This window comes from Sinohyriopsis cumingii, chromosome 7 (assembly GCF_028554795.1).
Source record: "Sinohyriopsis cumingii isolate HCF-2022 chromosome 7, ASM2855479v2, whole genome shotgun sequence".
Taxonomy (NCBI): domain Eukaryota; kingdom Metazoa; phylum Mollusca; class Bivalvia; order Unionida; family Unionidae; genus Sinohyriopsis; species Sinohyriopsis cumingii.
The window spans coordinates 109,418,017-109,438,904 of record NC_142967.1 but is presented as its reverse complement, the minus strand read 5'-3'; the positions used below and the strand labels follow the sequence as shown (position 1 = coordinate 109,438,904).

Genomic DNA, 20,888 nt, shown 5'->3' with positions numbered 1-20,888 from the left:
AAAAAATATAAGACACACTTACGATTTAAACGTGAAATATGGTTTAAATGAAGAAAGCAGAGAACTACAAACACAGCATATTTAAGAACAAGTACCGTGAAAACGCAGCATGTTGAAACGTGTTTTTACGGATTTTCGCTGGTATCCTTCTACCATGGTCGAGAGAGAGAGAGAGAGAGAGAGAGAGAGAGAGAGACAGAGAGAGAGATGACGTGCGGGAGTCGGGGAGATTTACCACGAAGGTATTTCTGCATAGCCCATCATAATGTAATTTGATTAGCCTGTTGCTTTGCTGGCTAAATCAGAGGGAGAGGAAGGCGTGGGGTGGGGTTGGTGGGCGAGAGTGGGGCAGCCTTTTCACATTTGAACATTACATGATCCATGTTCAGACCCTTATTAAAGGTTTTTTATTCTAATGGGAGGAAAGAAATAAAGAGAAACAAAGTATTACATAGAATACAGTATGTGTCTTCCTCAAAGCCCAAAATGTACCTTATAGTCTGGACAGGTTATATCGCAACTTTGTATCATTGTCATTACGAACACTGTGATATAACACTTATTGCTGTTGCTCACAACCCCAACTGGAGTACCCAAACCAAAAATGAAAAGAAGTCTTACTGGACACGCCGGCTTAGAACATTGAAACCTAGCGGTTTAAACCAAGAAGACTAGAAAAAGACAACCGTGCACAAATACAATTATATTTTGCAGCCGACACATTTTCTTTTTAATACATCTCTAACTTTGCTTAATAGCCTATGACTACTACAACAATGAAATATCCGGGATATAATCTACACTTACATAAATTTTTCATAAAATAATAGATTTCATTATGGATCAACAATTTCTAGGTCAATACAAAAATATTTTCCAGTATCAGCAACAAGCTGAAAAAAATTCGTTTATACAATATAGTTAAAAAGGTTGAATTCCTGTAGAAAAGACCATGTAAAGTTTCGCAAACATAACCGTTTCAATTTTTTATTTTTTTTTTATTTGTTTGTCTTCTCTGTGTTTTGTATTTGCCTTTGAAGAAGACTCATTAGAGTCGAAAGCGCTCAGGCTAGGTAGATACTATAAAGTTTCGCACTGTTCGTTGTCAGTTTATGGCATATATATATATATATATATATATATATATATATATATATATATATATATATATATATATATATTTTTTTTTTTTTTTTTTTCGAAAAATATATTCCAAGCTAGTGCAGAGGTAGAAAATGCCTCTTTTGACGAACATTACGCATTGATATGTAAAATCCATCTCAAATGTTGATCCATAAAGATGCCACGATGATTTAAACGTTTTATCGCAAAACAAGTTTAAATCATGTAATGTCAGAGGTAAATATATGTTAGTAGATAGCTGCCTTGTTTGAATTGTGATACATTACGGTTTAGATCCATTGAGATGTAATCTCTTTTGTTGACACCAAACGGATAAATTATTGAAGTTGATTTGAAGTTTATTTTTAATGGAGTCGATGGATGTACCAGATGTCTTTATAATCATTAGCGAAACGATTACAGTATACTAGATACAAGTCTACGTCATTGATACAAAGAAGATAAAGAAGACGATATAATATAGAGCCCTGAGGAATAACACTTAAAATATGTCTTGAATATACACTATATTTACCCGTACAAAATATAGGGTCTCTTAGTAACCTACAACGTATTATTTCTGTTTTGATTGCATCGGTACAATTTCGAGATTTACAACTTAGCCATTTCTAGAAAAGTTCGGTTTTCATTTCAAAAAATTAAACGTCCTCCATTTTCTATTAGTTTCAAGTGTGAGAACTCAGACAATGAAGTTTCTATTACAATGAAGTACAACCAGTTTGAGTGTGAATATACATGTAAACTGATTATGCCAAGTGCAATCAAAAGTACTTTATCCAGCGTTGACCTATTTAATTTTATCTGAACGAGTATGAAAAAGAGTAGGTGACTCACATTTTACACTAGAAGTGGACACACATGAGGCTCTTGTCAATTACTTATCGGTATGTTTGTAGCACTGACAAAAATTAGCAATTATCAGTAAGATGGGAGAGGTTCAATATTCAGTTTTTTAATTATTGTAATACTGCTGCCCCATAGTTGAATGGGAACTGGTATATTGGTAGAATTTTGTTTCGTCATTTTGCTTCAATAGTTCATGCCAGTCACATTACATATTATGAATAATGAACGTCGATTATAGATAGTGTAAAAGCTCCTCTGTAGGAACCAGTACATCACTGATAATTGATTACCAATAATATTTGTACTTTCAAACATTATTAAAGCTAGAAATTGTCATTACAAAATGTGTTTACTGACTATAAACCAATATGTCAATGCTATCTCCTTCCCGTGACGAACATTTCCATTTTCCTTGATCTCTGTCTCTATCAAGGGATGCAATGGTTACTTTAGCTTCACTATTGGTCGCACTGTATACATGGCTACCGTCTTGGTTTTGTTGAGGTAAACAACTCCCATTGTTACAAACTGTCAAGCTGCTGTCATTCAGAGAAATAGACATTTGTGTATACAAAGTCGAAGAACATGAAATTGTAGCCATGTAATTCTTTTCGGGTAAAGTTGGACTTTTGGTTAGCGTTACTGCACCTGTAATTCAAACAAAAATGTGTCTCGTTGAATGAATAAATATTATAATAGCTTTGAGGAAATATTAAAGTAGAAATTTAAAAAAAGGCAACACACTGACACATCTTGCCTTCTTTTATGGCACATATCATATAAAAATCAAGGCTTAATCGCTGGATGATGTAAATGATTTAAGTCGATTTTAATTGTTGTGGACTCAAGAGCTGAATGTACTATTTTATTTTGCTCGATGTAGTGAAATGCTTAAATGTATACTTGGAATGTTGATAAGCAGGCCATAGCGTCTAAAGAAAGAAATGGAAACTTAATGTAATCATAAATAGCAAAAAATGTAAACACATTTCGCATAATATTAGTAGTAATGACCTGCATTCATTGATGATGATTACGAATAACGAAAGGATATGAAAGAAGGAACTCCTGTATAACAATAACTTATGTGCATAATATATTTTACCAAAAGAAAGTTGGTGAAATAGTCATATATGGAAGGACATATATCAAAATGATTACATTTTCCCCAGTCTCCTTCTTTCCAACCCTTTATGAATTAATTACCCATCAACGGATATATTTACCATAAACCAAACAGATACCTCAGCTAGGTAAAGTCCATAATATCAATTGCTTTAGTTTTATATTAGTAGTAGACCGGGTTAGTGTGATTACCCATGAGAATGATCATTACATGAAATATTTTGGGTCGGTATGGTCCCTTATGGGATTTAAGATTACAGCAAATGTGTGCATCGATGTGGCCACCTCTCGCACTTAACATGTGGGTACAACATGTGTGCCAGATTGTTCCCCATCAAAAATTAGCATAACGGTAATTATATGTGGTATGACCACACGAGGAATGTAAAATTGCGGCTTAATAATTGGATGTGGTAACCGTTTTAAGCAAATTAAAGGTAATGAAAATTACGGGTTAGCATGATTAGATTTGCGAACTAACATTACTGCAGCAAGTTGGGTCAGGATCACCTGCAACACTAAATGATATTAAAGTAAACATTTGGGTGAACATCGCCAACTATGAGAATTCATTATTACGGCAAGCAGTAGACCATGTGGCCACATAATGAAATTTAGCTTAATGGCGGCAATGTATTTTCCATCTGTGACTTAACATTACTCTGCCGCTATTACCCTTTTGGAAGTTTACAATTACGGATGGCACAATGACCCCAATTTTGACATTACGTTTAGGAACCCTTGGACCTAATAAAACTTCAACAATAGTAGTTCATAATCCCTGATGGGAATCGAACATTAATTTATGACATTATGGTGATTATGTGTTGTCGTTCTTTATTCTTTACTTCAAATAAGTATGGAGCTTATAAAAATTGTAGAATATGAATGGCACACTATGTAGCATTACTGATATCACTATTGGTCTATGTGGGTATTGTAACAGCATAGAGAGATACAGAATATATACGTCAAATGACAGATAACAACAACCCTAAAAGTCGCTAGAATTGCATTGTTACGTGTTTAGGCTCGAATAAACAGTAGCACAAGAAAGAGTGAAAGCAATAAGCTTTTCTAAATATAATAAATAATTTATTTCCGTGTAGAAATACTGTAAAAATGAGGAAGAAAAATATGAGAAATTACGGTTTCCAGAATCAAATCCAAAAATACTACAAGATTAATCTACGAATACAAGTTTTGAATTATAATATTGAAATGTTCTAATGATTCCAAGTTCTATTCCCGATGAAGAATCCACGATTGAGAGCAACGACGTATGCTGTAGCTATACTGTGTTGACGTCTATTGTTCCTTACAGAAACATAATAATTAATCCTCCGGTCTTGGAAATCCAAATAAAATTTCAAAAAAGTCCTTGTTCAAGAATTCTGTATGAATAAGTAATATTTCCAGAAAACGAGTTAATCTTCCTGAGTCCAAAAAACAACCTGAAGAAAAATTAACTCAAAACATTAATACTTCGATACTGTTCACAACAGAATAAAACAACTTGACATCAATTCCTTTAAAACCAGGACTCTGAGACCACTATCTCTCTCTCTAAGCATCAATATTAATACTAAATATTTCGCAATTTCGGAAATGCCTAATTGCGAAATCGAGGATGACGTGATCATGTTTACATGTAAAAGTCACATAGCTCATGTATGTCCTTGATAAGAACCAGTCATTTTACTCCTTGCAAAAGTTGTTTACTTGACCCTCAATCAAGACCAGGAACTAAGTCAAAAATATAAATAAATGTTTATATTATTAGGTACCTAAGGAAAACGCAGGTCAAACTTAATTGTTTGGAAAATTTCAAATTCCTAGTAAACAAACTTACGTTACATTGCCATGTAGAGAGAATAAGAAGACTTCTAAACCCACAAACAATTAAATAAAATCAAACACAACTTAAATATAAATTAAATCAAATATATGTAGTAGCATTGTCTGCTCTGTGTACTAATGGTATATTTCCATAGGGCCTCATGGTGTACCACAATTAATGTTAGAATTTCCATAAAGTCAAAATATTCCAGAGTTAATGTTGAAACATTATAAGTGGAACAGAAACCGCTAATATTATATTCCCATAAAGCTCCATGTGTCACATTGTAGGTTATATTATCGCCAATAATATTAAATTTTCAAAAGAGGCTATAGTAGTCAGTAATAAAAACGGCTCTAGGGAGACTTAACGTCCCAGTAATTGTTATATGCTCATACAGGGTACTAAAGGCAACGGAATGCTAATTCCGATAGAAGGTTATAATACGGCCCTCTATAATGTTAAATTCCTACTGGCTGCCATACTGACCCAGACTTTTGACTTAATGTTAATTCTCATAGATGACCATACTAACACAATTTTTTCCAGTAGCGTTAAGGTCATAAAGGTTTCCAAACCAATATATATTTATATATTTCACCGTAATATTAATTCCCATTACTGGCCATAGCTCGTTGTGTCCGGGAGGTGGGAGGATAGTGTATGGACGCGATGCCTCAGAAAATAGTCTAGTATTCCGAAATGTTTTTCTCTGGTTGGGTGACCGTTACCAGAGATAATAGTCCCACCGGGTTTTCCTGGTTTCTGTATTTTGGCTAGCAGAGATAATGTCCCTGCTCTCGGGTTTTCGAGGGTACGATATTTAATGATATCTGATGAATACATGTGATTGGAAAGTGTGCTTAATTCCTTCGAACGTTGGCATTTCGGAGACCTGGAAATTTGACATACATGAAGGAAACAAGTACATTTTCTGCAGAGTTATATGCGAGAAGCATAATATTCACAACCATATTATAACAAGCATGACATAAAATTGTATCTACCTAACCACATGCAAGGTATGCAGCACTCAATGTCCAACTGGGCATTTGTCAATGCATTGGTAACAAGGAATTTACAGGTTGCCAAATCACGCTTTTATGCCATTTATTCCCTTTCCCAAACCCATAACCTTAATATCATTAGTATGCAAAGATGTCAGTTAAAGATAAAAGGCATTTATAATTTTATTAAAAAGCGTTTATTAAGCTATTTAATACTACCAACTCAATGATTTAATATTGCTATAGAACATACTGTCGTGCAAATTTTAAGAAAACATCCATATCACCAAATGATTAGATCCTGGATGAAAAATTTGCTCAAACATCACATCACTGACGTAATGATACCATCGACTGGGGTCGATTGTTCTAGTCATTCCAGCTTTGCTAGCACTAAAAAATAACGACACTCAAATTCGTTCAACCTTTATTATTTTTTAATATATCTAATTGTGTTTATCTACAGCAAAACACTAAATGGACTTTGCATATTATTCAGATTTTTTTGTGTGTTTTGTTATGATTTCATTTGTGAGCAGGTGTTTTGTTTCTTGATGTCCTTGTTAAAGGTCTCGATAGATTTTGAATGCGCTTGGACTGGTTTAGCTTCGGCTTTGCACTGTTGTTTTCAGTTTAGTTATCATATCCATTATTGCACTGACCAATAGAGTAATAATTTAAAAGGGGTTTCGGACCCACCCCCTCAGACCCAGTACATTCTGAGAAATTTTCAATTATTTCAGGCTCATTCTGTGATTCAAGTATATTCTGCCAGTAGATAGGTATGAGAAGAAAAAAAAACTCAAATAATTTTGTACCTGATAAAATCAAAAACAAATATTGATTTTGTACTTATTTGTTAACTAAATTAGAATCTACCATCTGAATTTAAAATAAATCTTGATTATAGATTTGCCTGAGGAGTAAGGTCAGAGAGTCTTTTGTATTACTACTAGAGCACTTTTCTTGTTGACTGATCATACCACAGTCTTTTTTATTGTTTTTGTGCTAAACGCCTCTGTCATCTTATTTACACGATCAATAGGTTTCTTTTTTTTTCTGATCAAGTTCTATTATAGCATTTTCATTCTTTGCTGCTCTGTCCAAAAAATCATTATTGATTGTTTCTTAATTCAGTTACTTTTCTAACTTGTATTATGAATGTAAATACATGATTTTTGTGTCTAACATTTATGTGAACTACCTGATGCAATTTTGTAATGACCTTACGCTAGTGTATGAACATTATCCGAACAATCTCTCGTGTAACCACATGATGATAAACCTTTTCTGTGTGTATTAATCTGGTTTTATATCATGTTGATCTGATCTGATATTTGTCATCGTCAAGTTTTCAAGATCACCAATAATCATTGCTCGTTCATAATCATCGTCAGTAACATTTTTTTTTTAGAACAGATTTTTGAAAAAATTACTTTACCAGTTTTCTTTTGACCCTTATTATTCAACAACAAACAATACATTTTAGATCTTAATCCAATATATTTATCAATTGCTACTAGATTCGTCTCCTCTTTGAACATGCCAATCACTTTTTTGTATCATCATGAAACTTAGACTCAGCTGGATAATCTGATAGATCAAACAACTTCTTGCTCTTTATCATGTCGTAGTAAATATCATTTGTCTCAACCCGATACACTAAATTATCTACGTCAATGAACAGCAATGGTGCTCTGTTAACGTATTTCTTTTTCATCATTTTATAATGAAAATTGTACATCAACATCTTTGATAAATTAAGAACAGCAGCGCAAATAAAGATTAGTTTGTCGAGAACTATGTTTTTAAAGTTGTATTGCTACAAGGTTCTCACAAAATATTTTCATACTCGCGAACGAATCACTCGACACCAATTTATGTATTCGTTCAACGTTGTTTACTATCTCAATATTGATTCGTTTCCTGATGTTCTCCACTGTCTTGCCAAAAGCAGCATTTTTCATCAGCTTGAAAAATCGTTCTCAAACTTTGTCGTTGCCAACTTACTCTGTTCTGTATAGAAATTGACATGCGGCTCCACCCATCTCTCTTGTCTGAATTTTATTGCTCAGTAAACTTTGTTCACAATTAATCAGTGATCAACAACTTGTCTTAGAGTAGCGTGATGTATCACATAATTTGTTTTGTTCATTAGATTCGTAATCGATTTCTTTACCTTGCTCACTCAAAAAATATGTTTAACTTTCATCTCTCTTTGTTGCTCACTCAACTTGGCGTCGGGGACCAGAAGTGTTTCAGCGAAAAATAGATAATCATTATGCAGATCATGAAGTTTTTGAGGGTAATCAAGATCAACTTTGAAAAAGTAACCATCATCATCTGGCACAATACCTTTTGTTTCTTTTGTATAGTCATCACCACTTAACCAACAAAATTATCCAGTCAGTAACATCTGCTCATCGCCTAGCCATACAAAGTGTTCATATTAGATTTGTTAAGCATTTTGAGTGTGAGTTATCGTAATAATTTATCATTTACTTGTTGTTTGCTTTTGCCATTTTCTTTGTGATAACACTCATTTCACCTCCATGCCAAGCTCAATAAACATGAAAATATCTGGATCTGTGCACAAATCCAATTTTATTTTATTCGTTTTGAGACACATCCCATCTGAGTCCAGGTGATGCAAAATGCCATGCAGGATCAAGCTTATAATATCTTTGACAAACTATTCTGAAATATTCAAATCATCAGCTAGCAGCAAAATATCAATGGCCAAATACAAGTCACGATACTCATCAACATTTGTTATCTGAAACTAATTCCAGGTCATCTTTTCAAATTCATACTTATCATATGCTATATCAACATTTGATAACTTCGAGTAAACACTTGCCTTTGACGGTAACTCGGTTTCATTACATTTTACTGTCCATGTACTCGTAACGGTAAATTTCGTTTTGTTTCAAATCATTTGATGACTCACCAATGTAATCCTCAATGCTCGTAAAGACATCACATAGCTTAGCCAAGCTTTTAAGTGAGCTCGCCATAAATTGAAATGAATCAATGAATCGTAGTCCTCCAATGCTGAATGACACATATCTCTCAAATTGTTCGGTATTGTTGTTATCTTGCTTTTACCCAACAATTTTGTTATCTCTTCATCACCTAAGTCTTTCACAATGATATGACTGTCATAACCTCTCTGATTGTGAAATACAACTGGAATGAAATTAGATAATTTGAAATGTAGATTAAACTTATCATCTGCTGCACCACGATATTGATCTGTTAAGTGACAGCAATATTTCACTCCGACTTCACCAAGTGGCTTTTCACAAATGTGGCAATTTACCGCTGTCTTGAAATCATTCACATGCTTTTTAGTGAACTTTATCATATTAGCTTGTTCGCTATTTTTTCTCATCGAGCTCACTTACCAAATTTTTCAACAACCGTCATGCGGTATCAGTTCCTCCATAGAGTTCTATTTATATTTATTTGATTTGGTCTACAGAAGAGACCAATGTATAATCAGCAGAACTTGTTACATGATATTGAACTGTTGTAGTAAAATATTTACTTAGATCATTCAATAGTGATTCAACTCTCTCAAATATCGCCTCGAAATCGGCGTAAATCACAATAGGTATAATCAGTTTTCTACTGTTGTTTGAAAATTCAACAAAGGCATTTTCGACCTCTGGAACCGTGACAGCTTGTACGTCACGACAAATTAAACTTTTATTATGCTTATCCAGCATCTCTATGGACTGAAAACCTTGCAAATATTTAAAACAGACAAACTTATCTATATTGAGTTGAATGTAATGCTTATCGTTTTATTATCAGTGTTTTTGCTTATCAGTCGAGTATAAACAACACATTTTCTTAATGATCGTTCATAAACACCAAAAACATTAACAGTCAATTCAGTATTTTACGTTTCAAATTTCGCAGCATCTTTTACATCAAGTAGATATTTTAATCCTTGTATGTTCAACTTATTAATGTTCTCTCTGTGTTTTGCAAATCTCTCTAGATGATGACAATCAGATGGATAAAGGTAAGCTATAACACACCAAAAAAAAAGAATAATCATCATCGTTTTTAATGTTCAAACATGAACCGTTTTGCTGAATAAATTCAGGTAACTTGACGTTTGATGATCCTCTCAAAGAAGCAGTTTCTCCAATGTGAAATGTTATCTTGTTAAATTCTTAAATGTCCAGGCTGAACCAGATTGTTGATATCTCTCTACTTTGCTCATTATTTCTGGTACAATTAATCAGGTATTTCTGCAACACTGTTGTTTGGATAAATTGAAATTGATTTTGTGTTAAGCCAGGTGTTATCTCTTTTTCTTCTTCTCCAACTTGTCTTTCATCAGCGCATTTGCAGCAAAAATTAATTTTATCCCACCTAGTTTTGTTTAACTTCGTTGGACACAATAGGTCTCATCAAGGTCAATATATCATATTGATTAAATCCATTATCAAGTATTTTTCCGTTGGCGAACTCAAATGATATATCAAATCCAGCAAAAGCTGATTCAGTTTCTCATGCAACAATTTGTCTTCGCGAAATGGTCCTCAACTAGATACGCTTATATTTTAATATCATTTTAAATTTTGTTTATGTTTTGTTTCTGTTATGTTTGTTGCTGAAGTCATTCAAGATCATATGCAACTGTTTCATCTTAATTTTTGTTATCTGGTTTATTATAAAATGTTTTTGAGAGAGTGAAACTTTGTTCCATAAGATCTTGAGCTAACTGTGAACTGGTGATTAATGATAAACTTAAGTCATTAAACTCATCGGCAAACTTAATAATGGTAAGAACATCACCACTGTAGGGCTATTATTAGTAAACGCTCTTTTCATTTGCGAAACGTTCTGGTAGCACAATGGTAGGTGACCTTGTCATGGGATAAATTAAAATCTACTGCTTTTCCAACTGCTGCTGATGACTTGACAAATACGGCTTATCTTGACTTCGCTTACGCTGGCCTTGTTAGGCGAACAAAAAGCGATGTTGGTTATATTCCAACGTTGATTGGTGACTCATCAAATATAAATGACTTCATTGTTACAGCTTGTCGTTTTATAGTGGTTTTAATCCGTTTTATGCTTTTTCATGGCACTTAACAACAGCGATAAACACAAATGAGTTGGAGCCTAATGGAACCAATAATAAGTTTTGAATCAACGCAGTGTCCAAAGGTTTGCTATACACAAATTTGCTCTACGTGGAAGTGCTAGCGGTAATGAGAGAATGTACGACGGACGATTGGATGGATCAAACGATAACGTGACGTTTAAATCAATTTACACTGCCAACAATCCAACTTATGTTGGACTTCCAGCGCAGGAGTTCGCCGTGTCAACAATGACAAAATATGGGTGGTTCAGGCTCTATTGTGTTAACGACGAAGGCGAAAATCCTGGTCTAATTTGTTCCAAACCTGCACACTTGATGATCATGTATAGATATTGGTGTGGAGACTAAAATAATGGCGACCTTTTGGGGAAATGCGTGAATCATTTTATGAACAGGTTCAAACTGATGAAATTTTACCATATCCATTTTTGAAATACAATGAAAATCCTGATCTTGCCGAGTTCACAACTGATAGTGAAAGATCGCATAATGTTCGTTCTGTTCACGCAATGAGAAGCGAAAGAATTAAGAGAAAAGACGGATGATTACAAAGTGATATTGCATTTTTCAAACAAAGATGGAATCATTAAAATGGAGGAGAAGGTCTCTGACTTAATAGATAAGGTAATAGCTGAAATTCATCCAGACTTCACATGGTCCTTGTTAACTAACAACCAAGTGATGAAGAAAAAACTGAGGAGCACCATGATACAAGACATAAATTAATTATTGAATTATTGATCATGCAAAGAAAAGAACATACATAATAAGACTTGACACAAAATACGTAATATATTTCATAAGAGACGTCTGCATGATAAATTAGGATTAAGATTCAAGGATTTTGGTTTCTTGATAAAGATGCACGACATGATGAATGATGGAGTTAGTTGATGAACAGCTTATTTAACTGTGTTCAGCAAGAAAATAGACAGAGTAAAATAATGTAATGGTTATACAGATGCTAAATATTGCGCCACGTTCAAAGTACACGAAAAATTTAGAAAGACAAATATAGATGTGCTAGCTGAATATCTTGAGCAGGAAGACATAGATATCTTCAATATTTTTAAATTGCCATGTCATAAAGAATTAAGTGACGAGGAGAAGAAAAAAAGCGGTTGACGTGATAAAAAGAATATCATCTGCTGTTTTTAATAAAAGATTTAAGATTTTGACATTGTATCGACTCGGTGAGCAATAGTTGTTGACGGAGAGCCAATTGATGATAGTAGAATATCTGAATAGGGGGACCATTAGCTGCTGAATCAAAATCATTTGCTAGTACTTTTGTTAATGTGTACAGTCATTTATTTGTTAAGTCAGCTGTTGATTATGCTGTAAAATCTAAGGTTGATTACATTGATAAACATATTGATAAACTTGATATAATCACTAATCTCAGTAAAATTGAGCAGATAAAACAACGTGATTTAAATTTTGATGTCGTTTATTTAGATGGAGAACGAGAGAAGCATCAACATATTTTCAAAGTACAGAGCGTTTTTGGATAAAAAATCCCGAGTTTAGGAATGAACTAAAAAGCTATGATTTATCTAAGTCAAGAACTTCTCCCAGGTCAAGAGAACTTTTGACTACAATAACACCTACTCCGGTACAATCCTACGAGCACAAGAAAATAACGAAAAAAATGACCTCTTTTGGATGATTATGCAACTGTTTTAATGTTCCAGCAAACGCTGATTTTGCTGATCACATAAACATTCATTGAAGCAGCTTACTTAGATGATACAAACTTTGTAGACTACATTGGAAAATACACAAATGCCTACGTTGTTTTCGAAAAGTACTTCACAGAGGCAGCACCAGTGTATTATGTGAGAGAAGCTATCAATTTTATTGATGGTCTAGAGACACCTGAATTCATCAACGATATAACGAAGAAGTAAATAGAGCCCGATTTGGGTAGATTTGTTCGACGAGCGTTTACATCTGAGGAAAAGGAACAGCTGAAGAATAAAACTCAGCTCTATTTGACAAGTACAAATCATTCCTCAATCAACTAGAGAACGTTCGTTTTGCCATGGTTGTGAGAGAAGTTGTCCTAGGTTGTGTCTAATAATCAAACGTATTTTTTATTTTAATCAAATATCGAAGGACATACCATTTGAGGACAAAAATCATTTAATAGCCTGGCTTATTAAACACACTATCACAAAAATATGATCGTGCAAAAATAGTATTTGTCTATTATGTTAGAAATACAAAAGATGGCGGATTATTTGCCAACTATTTTCACTACAACTAGCCTAGCAACAGCTAGGGCGCCGATTCATCCATTGTTGTTGATTTTGTCGGGCGTTGGTGTTGTATTCAACATGATAGGGATAAAGATGAATCCAGCAATCAGATCCCCAAAAAAAAATAATCGTGTAAGATAGCGGTAAATTTTTACAGCAGGATGCTAAATGAGATCAAATATTACTTGATATACAAATTAGATGACTTAAAGAGTTCAGGACAACATATAAGTTATAGAACGAGATACTTTCACACCGAATAACATCATATGAGAAGTTGTATAAAAAGAAATATGACACAAAGTTTATCTAAACTTAAATATAATGGACGTGAAAGATGTGCTAGATGTGCTAGATGACATATTCAATAAGGTTTGTGAGATAAGTGTGAAAGATTGTGGACGAGAAAAGCTGCGGTAAAATGGAAAACTTTTGGTTGTTTACATTAGTAATGAAATAGCTGTCCCATACTTCAAAGAGTCTGAAGTAAAATAAAACTGACTCTGGTCAATGTTAATGAGGGTAGTCTTTCCTTTCGTCGGTTTGATACATTTGAGAGTTGGAAATTGATGAGATATGTGCATTTTACTATCTAAAATCCCAAAACAAATACACAAACCTGACGTTGGATTTGAACAAAGTGAAGGTTTATTGGGAATATAACGAGTTGATAACAAAAAATGATGAAGTGCTGGAAGCATTTGACAAAAGCGTAAATATTAACGCTGAAATTAACCCCTCATTTTATAAATTTAATGAAGAGTATTACTTGATAGCTAGATCAACTAAGATCTGGATAGTTGAGTCAAGTGACAATTTTATCCAAATATTAAAATAATGAGTAAGGTAGAAAATCACTTGATTGAGTTTGCAAAGCAAGCCGAAAAGGTGATTTAAATAATTGATAAAGTTGAAAAATCACGTGATAGCCCAGCGAACTTGGAGAAGACCGTCACTAATACTTTTGTGCAAGTACAAAATGTGATCAAGATGACAGGGGAAATCAATGAAGCAGCAGTCGACAATCTTGAATATGATGTCATCAGCTTGAATAAAAAGATATTGACCACCTGATGGGAATTATAACAAACCTATTTTATTGAGAAAGAAAACGAACATGTTGTTATTGAGAAACAAAATGAACCTGTTTTTGACTACAACGAATGGTTGCTATAACCATAAAAACGATTGCTACAAAATCAGTCAACCAAAAGGTGTCATAGTAGCGAATACAAAAGGGTTTAGTCCTAACGTCTCAGACATATTTATAATCGATCAGATTTTCAATTTTAACGGCGGTGATTTCATGAAAAACTTTAGTTTTAGTGTTAGCTAACAAAATTAGCAAAAATCGACCAGTTTTATTTGTTTTCAATTTTGACAAATACAAAAATATTTTTCAGTTTTTTCATTCCTATAAACTCGCAGAATATGCTTGAATCATAGACTGAATCAAAATGACTGAAAAGGTCTAAAATTATACGTGATCTTAGGGGTTGGGTCCTTAAACCCCCTTTGAACAACAACTAATATGACCTTATTCGTCCAGTGATGATGGAAAGATGGAAAGCCTGATATTTGCCGTGTGATTGGCAGCTTATACCTATCTATCTATCTATCTATTTATCTATATATATATCTATATATATATATATATATATATATATATATATATATATATATATATATATATATATATATATATGAAAGAGCAGCGAAATATTCTCTCTTGACTCATATTTTGTATCAAAGTTTGATATCAAAATTTTCGAATTCAAACTTCCTTGTCTTTCTTATCATTTTGGATATTAGAGTCATAAAGTATATAAAGTGCTCCTCTTGATACAATGTCCAAACAGTGGTCAATTCCAAACGTTCGGACCAAACAATAATTTATACCAATAGCTAAAGTCTCGTGCTCGGTCAATATTGCATAATACGCTATTTAACATATGCTAATATGCAACTTCTTGCTTTGCAAGGTGTAAAAGTAGGCTTCTTGTTGTAAGTTAGCATATTTAAAGCTTGTATGTCTTGAAGCGGAATATTTAATTCGCAATACCATAAGTTCCTTTTTTACATGTTGACCTTGTATTCTAGGGAAATAAATTAGTTGTTGAATTTAATCAAGCTTGTTGCTTATTACTCTTTTCTGTTACTCATTTTAAGAGCAATGCCTCGTAGCATGTTTGATTGTTTTTTTTTTCTTTCTTGGCTATATTATAAAATGAAGATTGATATTTTTGTAATAAAAAATATTACAATGAAAAAATAGATTTCCCATGCATATGGAAAAATGTTTTGAAACAAAACTAATTGAATAGTATAATTAGGCACAAATTTATTTAAAGGAACGACCCGCTTCACAAGGACAACCAATTATTATTGGAATGTTCTGTTTTCTTTGGCTTTATAGCTCTGTCCTTGCTTGACGAAGAATATATATTTTATTACATTTGATTATAGCTCTTTTGGTTTTCTGTCCTTTTCATTAGAATAAGGTGACATCGTAGACAATAACTTTAATCAAACCGTGCATTACAAATTCAGCAAGTAATAAGTAAATATGAAATATAGGTCACTTAATATAAGAAAAGGGCCACTGCGCCTACACGCACTCACGACATAATAGGCAAATACTCCTCAGCCTGTGAGAAAACTTTAGCTTCGCGCGAATGTGCGCACTGCAAATTAGAATACATACACAAACTTGAACAATTTTTAAATATATTAGTAATAAAAAATTACAAAGATAGCAACTGTTACAACTACGAAGTTATATAATAGTTATTGTTTACCCGATGAAACTTGCATTGCTGTAAGAAGTAAAGCAGTGTCCAACCATGAGGAAAGTATCTGTCTTCTAGATCTCCTGAAAGAAAAAGAAATATATAGTCGTAGGTTTTAATAACTATATATACTATTGAAAGAGAGAAAGGTTATTAGTTGCAGCTAAAACGGCGAAAGTCTTATGTGAGCATCAAAAGTTCAGAGGGGGATGTTTACAGAAACATATTACAATCATTTCGAAAGGTGAATGAAATGATTTTTTTTTTTATGAAACAGTAGGATAAAATGAGGAAACATGTGAACATCATAAAGCTTTAAAGCTTTAAGAAGTCGAGGAAATTATGAGTATAATAATTAGTGTGTGTGTGTGTGTGTGTGTGTGTGATTTGGATTTTTAACGTAGCTTTAACATTATTCATTCATGTCGCTACGATGTCTGCAGTGTGGCAGTTTATAGTGATGTCTAGCACTATGGCATCATGCCACAGACATGTAGCATAATGTACGACCCAGTCACATTATCCTGACACCAGTCCGACCAGTCCTAACACTAACCTCTTAATGCTGAACGCCAAGCGAGGCAGCTGTTAGTACCATTTGTATAAGTCTTTAGTAGGGCTCGGCCTGGGATCAAACCCACGACCTCATGCATCCGAGGCGGACGCTCTAACCACAAGGCCGCCGGAGCGATGTTATAATTAATGAACAATGTAGATAAATGTCAGCATTAAAACGATTAGGAAAGCTAGAGTGACTTAACAAATGAAATGAAACAGAGTGAAAACATTGTATGATATTTAACAGCAAGAAACTAAAAGAGCTCGTTGAAAGTAAATATTTCTTTTTATTCTTCTTTGCATAAAGAAACTTTCGATTAAATACAGATTAATGGACATTGGTTTCCTTCGGCGCAGTGAAATGTCGCGTGATCACGGTTAATGGAGATTATCCAAAATAATAATTCCCGCAATGGTTAATCAGTTTAACGTAGCTGTCTTTAGAGTCATTCAACCATTTAATTCCATATTTAGTTACAGCAGTCACTGGACGGTAAATTATACAATGTGTACAAATGGTATATGGATTACAGTAAAATGTTAATTTTAAATTTATTCAATGTTCGTAAACAAAATGGCATTTATTTGTGTAATTATATCTCTATCGTTTGTACTTCCAACATTTGTCGTACTTAATTTCAATCGAAAACGTTTGTACCTGCTTGAAGCGCCTCAAAACATGTATGTTCTCTTGACGTCTTAATAATTTCCGACATCTCAAATAAGACTGAAATGTGGTTGATGAGATAGAAGAAAGCGAAAAACAGAAAACCACCCACACACATGTATCCGTGCAAAAGAGATCAAAGACATAATTACAAAAGAGCCACAGTGATATCAAGATATTGATAAAAACAGGGTTTGTTTCGTTTTTTATTTTGTTTTGTCGTTTATGAAATCTAACTGTTCGATTGTTCATTCGTTTTATTATACTTGGGACAGTATATCGTTGTAAGAATCTTTGTAAGACATGATAATTTGAAATTGAGAAAGAACAGAGGAAGTCTTGAGTATCATGTAGTGTCAACATGATAACGACACGGTGTGTACTATAGAGTTGTAATCTAAACCCTCCATACTTGTCAGTGTAACTTCAAATGATACTGCAAGTTATATACAACGCTTGTTTAGCTTCTGTCTTCAAAAATACATTAAAATAAGATTTGACATAATGGTGTTTGTGTATAGATGGTATGTACGTTGCCTTGAGAACTTGAGAAACTGTTGAGATTGTAGAATCATCGACTTCAATACATTTTCATCCCATTCAGTTAAATGAGAATTTCAGCCGACTAAAGATGTGCACGGCAAAACTGATCAAAATATAATTATTTGATTCAGAGACAAATCCAATCCCCTTTCATCCACACAATACTTGAAGGCACTAAACATCAACGTTTTTAACTGGACATTCACATTTCTTCCGATGACATTAATTTGATTAATTAAAAGCAAATCAAAGAAACTGGTAAAAAGTTCGTGCGCGGTGATGTAACTAATTGTTTCAGTTATTATTTCTTCTTTTTAGTGTCTGTAATCGTAGACCAGAAATACTATTTAAAAACAATTTGCGTCTAAAAGTTTACATTTACCCTAAAATCTTAACTGTTTACCTTATTTTACAAACTTTATCACTTTTTATAGCAATTTCATCCAATTTTTAACTATTGATATGTGAAACGTAGCTATTTTACTAAAATGTGAGTGTTAGTTACTCGTTGTGTTTTATTAAGTTTTAAAAACTACCGAGCCGGAGAATGATTTATAAAAAGAATGACCCGAGCCATATACCCTTTGGACTTCATGTGGGGTCACTCGTCTTTTCAATTTTACGACTTCTTTGGGCACTGGTCTAGAAAATCCTTTCACCCAGTGTACTTCTAAGATACATGGAAGTAAGTGAACACATTCGGGCATTTAAAACTGAGAAAAAATAAAGATTCCGAATTACCAGAGAACGTAACTTCAAAAAGGATAAATGATCATTGCAAAGTTTAATTCTGTAAACAGCTTTGTAAAGGATCGCAAGAATGCCAAAGAGCCAAAAGCAGCAAATATTTACAATATGATGTGTTATGCTGCTTAGGAATATTGGTAGTGGTATTGGTAGTTGTTATAGCATTGGTCAAGACTGCTTAGGATATCAGGAATATTCTTGAATGTGGCTCCTTCTTATGACTTGGATGGAAGTTACAACACACAGTACCCGATAACTGGTGCAGTGTTTGCTTTGCGAGTAAGTACATTACAATTTTTAAATACACAGGAACGAATCCGTGGTAGGAACTATCGAGATATATTCCAATGATTCAAATAAAGTATATCCATTCCCAGGATTGCTTTAATTTAGTTAAAATTGGATTGTAAGTACTATTTATAAACTACTGTGAAAGGAGAGTCTAAGAAAGCATTGCAGTGTTCGATTCATTAAAGAAAAAAAAACTGTATACATCATTGCATAGACTGTTTACAGCAGCTGATAATTGCAATGATTGAAATAATCGAAAAGACCATATATCCTACTATATAAAATAGATAACAACGAAACCAAAACTTTATAACATTGATTGTTTCTGTTATCTGGAAATGTACGTTAAAACGTCAGAACAGTTTATATTAGTGTTACATCTATAAACACGTCCATTGATTGGATAAAGCTGATTTAGTTTAGCTTAAAACATGTTTGAATCGATTAAACACGGAATGCGAATAATATAATGGACCACACTCTACTCTGTTAATGGACGTACCATTTAAAGACACATTTTACGGTGGTTGTATCACGAACAATATTAACAGTCGATATAGCAAAGTAGATAGATGTACTTTCAATGGACTAAAGATAAAAATTGAAGATAAAGACCTGAATGTAATATAGTTTAGTGGTAGGGAAGTTACGTGTGTCTTTAATATATCTCAGGCGAATCGATTTGTTTTGTTTTGGCGTAGCTCACGCAATAAGTTCCTAATCCGTATTAAGTAAAGAATAGCAATATTCTCAACACAATATGGTAATCTTAGTTTTGAATTCATAAAGAAAGATTAAAAAGACAATCATTAGGCCAAACATGAAGCAATGACTTAAACGTTAATCAAACATTTACCGCAAATTTAGGGGACATAATAGAGAAATATGATGTGTCTAATAAGGGTTTGTGCTAAAATGCGTTTGGCGCTCAAATACGTTATAGACCGGACAAAATTAATTTCATAGAATAACGTCTAGAGAACATTTTAATAACAAATGAACAGCAACGTATTAAAATATTGCAACAGCAATAGATTCACATAACTGCACAAATAAATAGGTCATTACAAGGTCTGTATTTCAGACACTCAAGATTTGTTTACCAGGAAAGTATATAGGCGATCGACTAAAAACAAATTTTAAAAGGTTATGAACTTTCGGAATGGCAATGATGTGGTATCATCAATTATTATAGAGAAAATATATGAATAGTAAAAAAAAAAACAAGTCAACTTGTATGGAGCTGCAATATCAGTTTCACTAAAAATGGAAAACTCACTAGACTCCGAAGGGTCTATATAAACTTGTTAGTTAATAAAATCAAACAGTAATTCATGTAATTCACTATTCTGTGAACAACTGGCTTACACAAAAGGCAAAATACTGTCGTGTGTTGTGTGGTTTCATTGTCCATAAAGAATTTTGGGTAGGAGTAATGTTTGCATTACTCTTTGCAGCCCTATTGCATATTGGATGAAGGTGAAACGCAGTGCTCCTCACCTCCTTGTTCTACGGCTGCGAGACCGGGACTGTATACCGCATATACATCAACCAGCTGGAAATATTATCTTTGCGGGATGTCGTCTCAATCATTGGGATCCGACGGCAAGATAAGGTTACCAGCCTCAAAATCATGGCCAAAGCCAGCGCCAAGTTTGATTGTCAAGCCATGTCATCAGAATGGATGGCAGTCACTTCCTAAAACAGATCTTCTTTGCCGAACAGGCACGTGGCCTGAAGAAACTACGGCCGACCATACAATCATTGCAAAGACTCTCTGAAAGACAACATATAGTGCTGTGGTCTCAAACCATCTGAGATAACAAGAACAAAATGGGACCAAATTTGCTGGCGTGCCCTCACCCGCAAAGCGTCTACTGATCTTGACAATGACAGCTGGAGCCAGACGGAGGTAGCTCAGGAACGTCACCAAAGGTGAACCT

At 33.7% G+C, this 20,888-nt stretch overlaps 1 protein-coding gene across 11 annotated transcripts in view; it reads right to left on the bottom strand.

Annotated features, from left to right (window-relative positions):
• Positions 1–20,888, bottom strand: part of LOC149795921 (uncharacterized) — an 82,281-nt gene that overhangs the window by 47,868 nt on the left and 13,525 nt on the right. For all 11 annotated transcript variants that reach the window (XR_016422448.1, XR_016422447.1, XR_016422449.1 and 8 more), the window contains 2 exons: positions 16,149–16,222; positions 2,347–2,637 (listed from right to left, as the gene is read on the bottom strand). Coding sequence is in view for 8 of the 11 variants with exons in the window: in XM_089965838.1 (XP_089821964.1) it covers positions 2,347–2,637; positions 16,149–16,222 (365 nt within the window). In the remaining 3 variants the exon portion in view is untranslated. The remainder of the gene's footprint in view (positions 1–2,346; positions 2,638–16,148; positions 16,223–20,888) is intronic.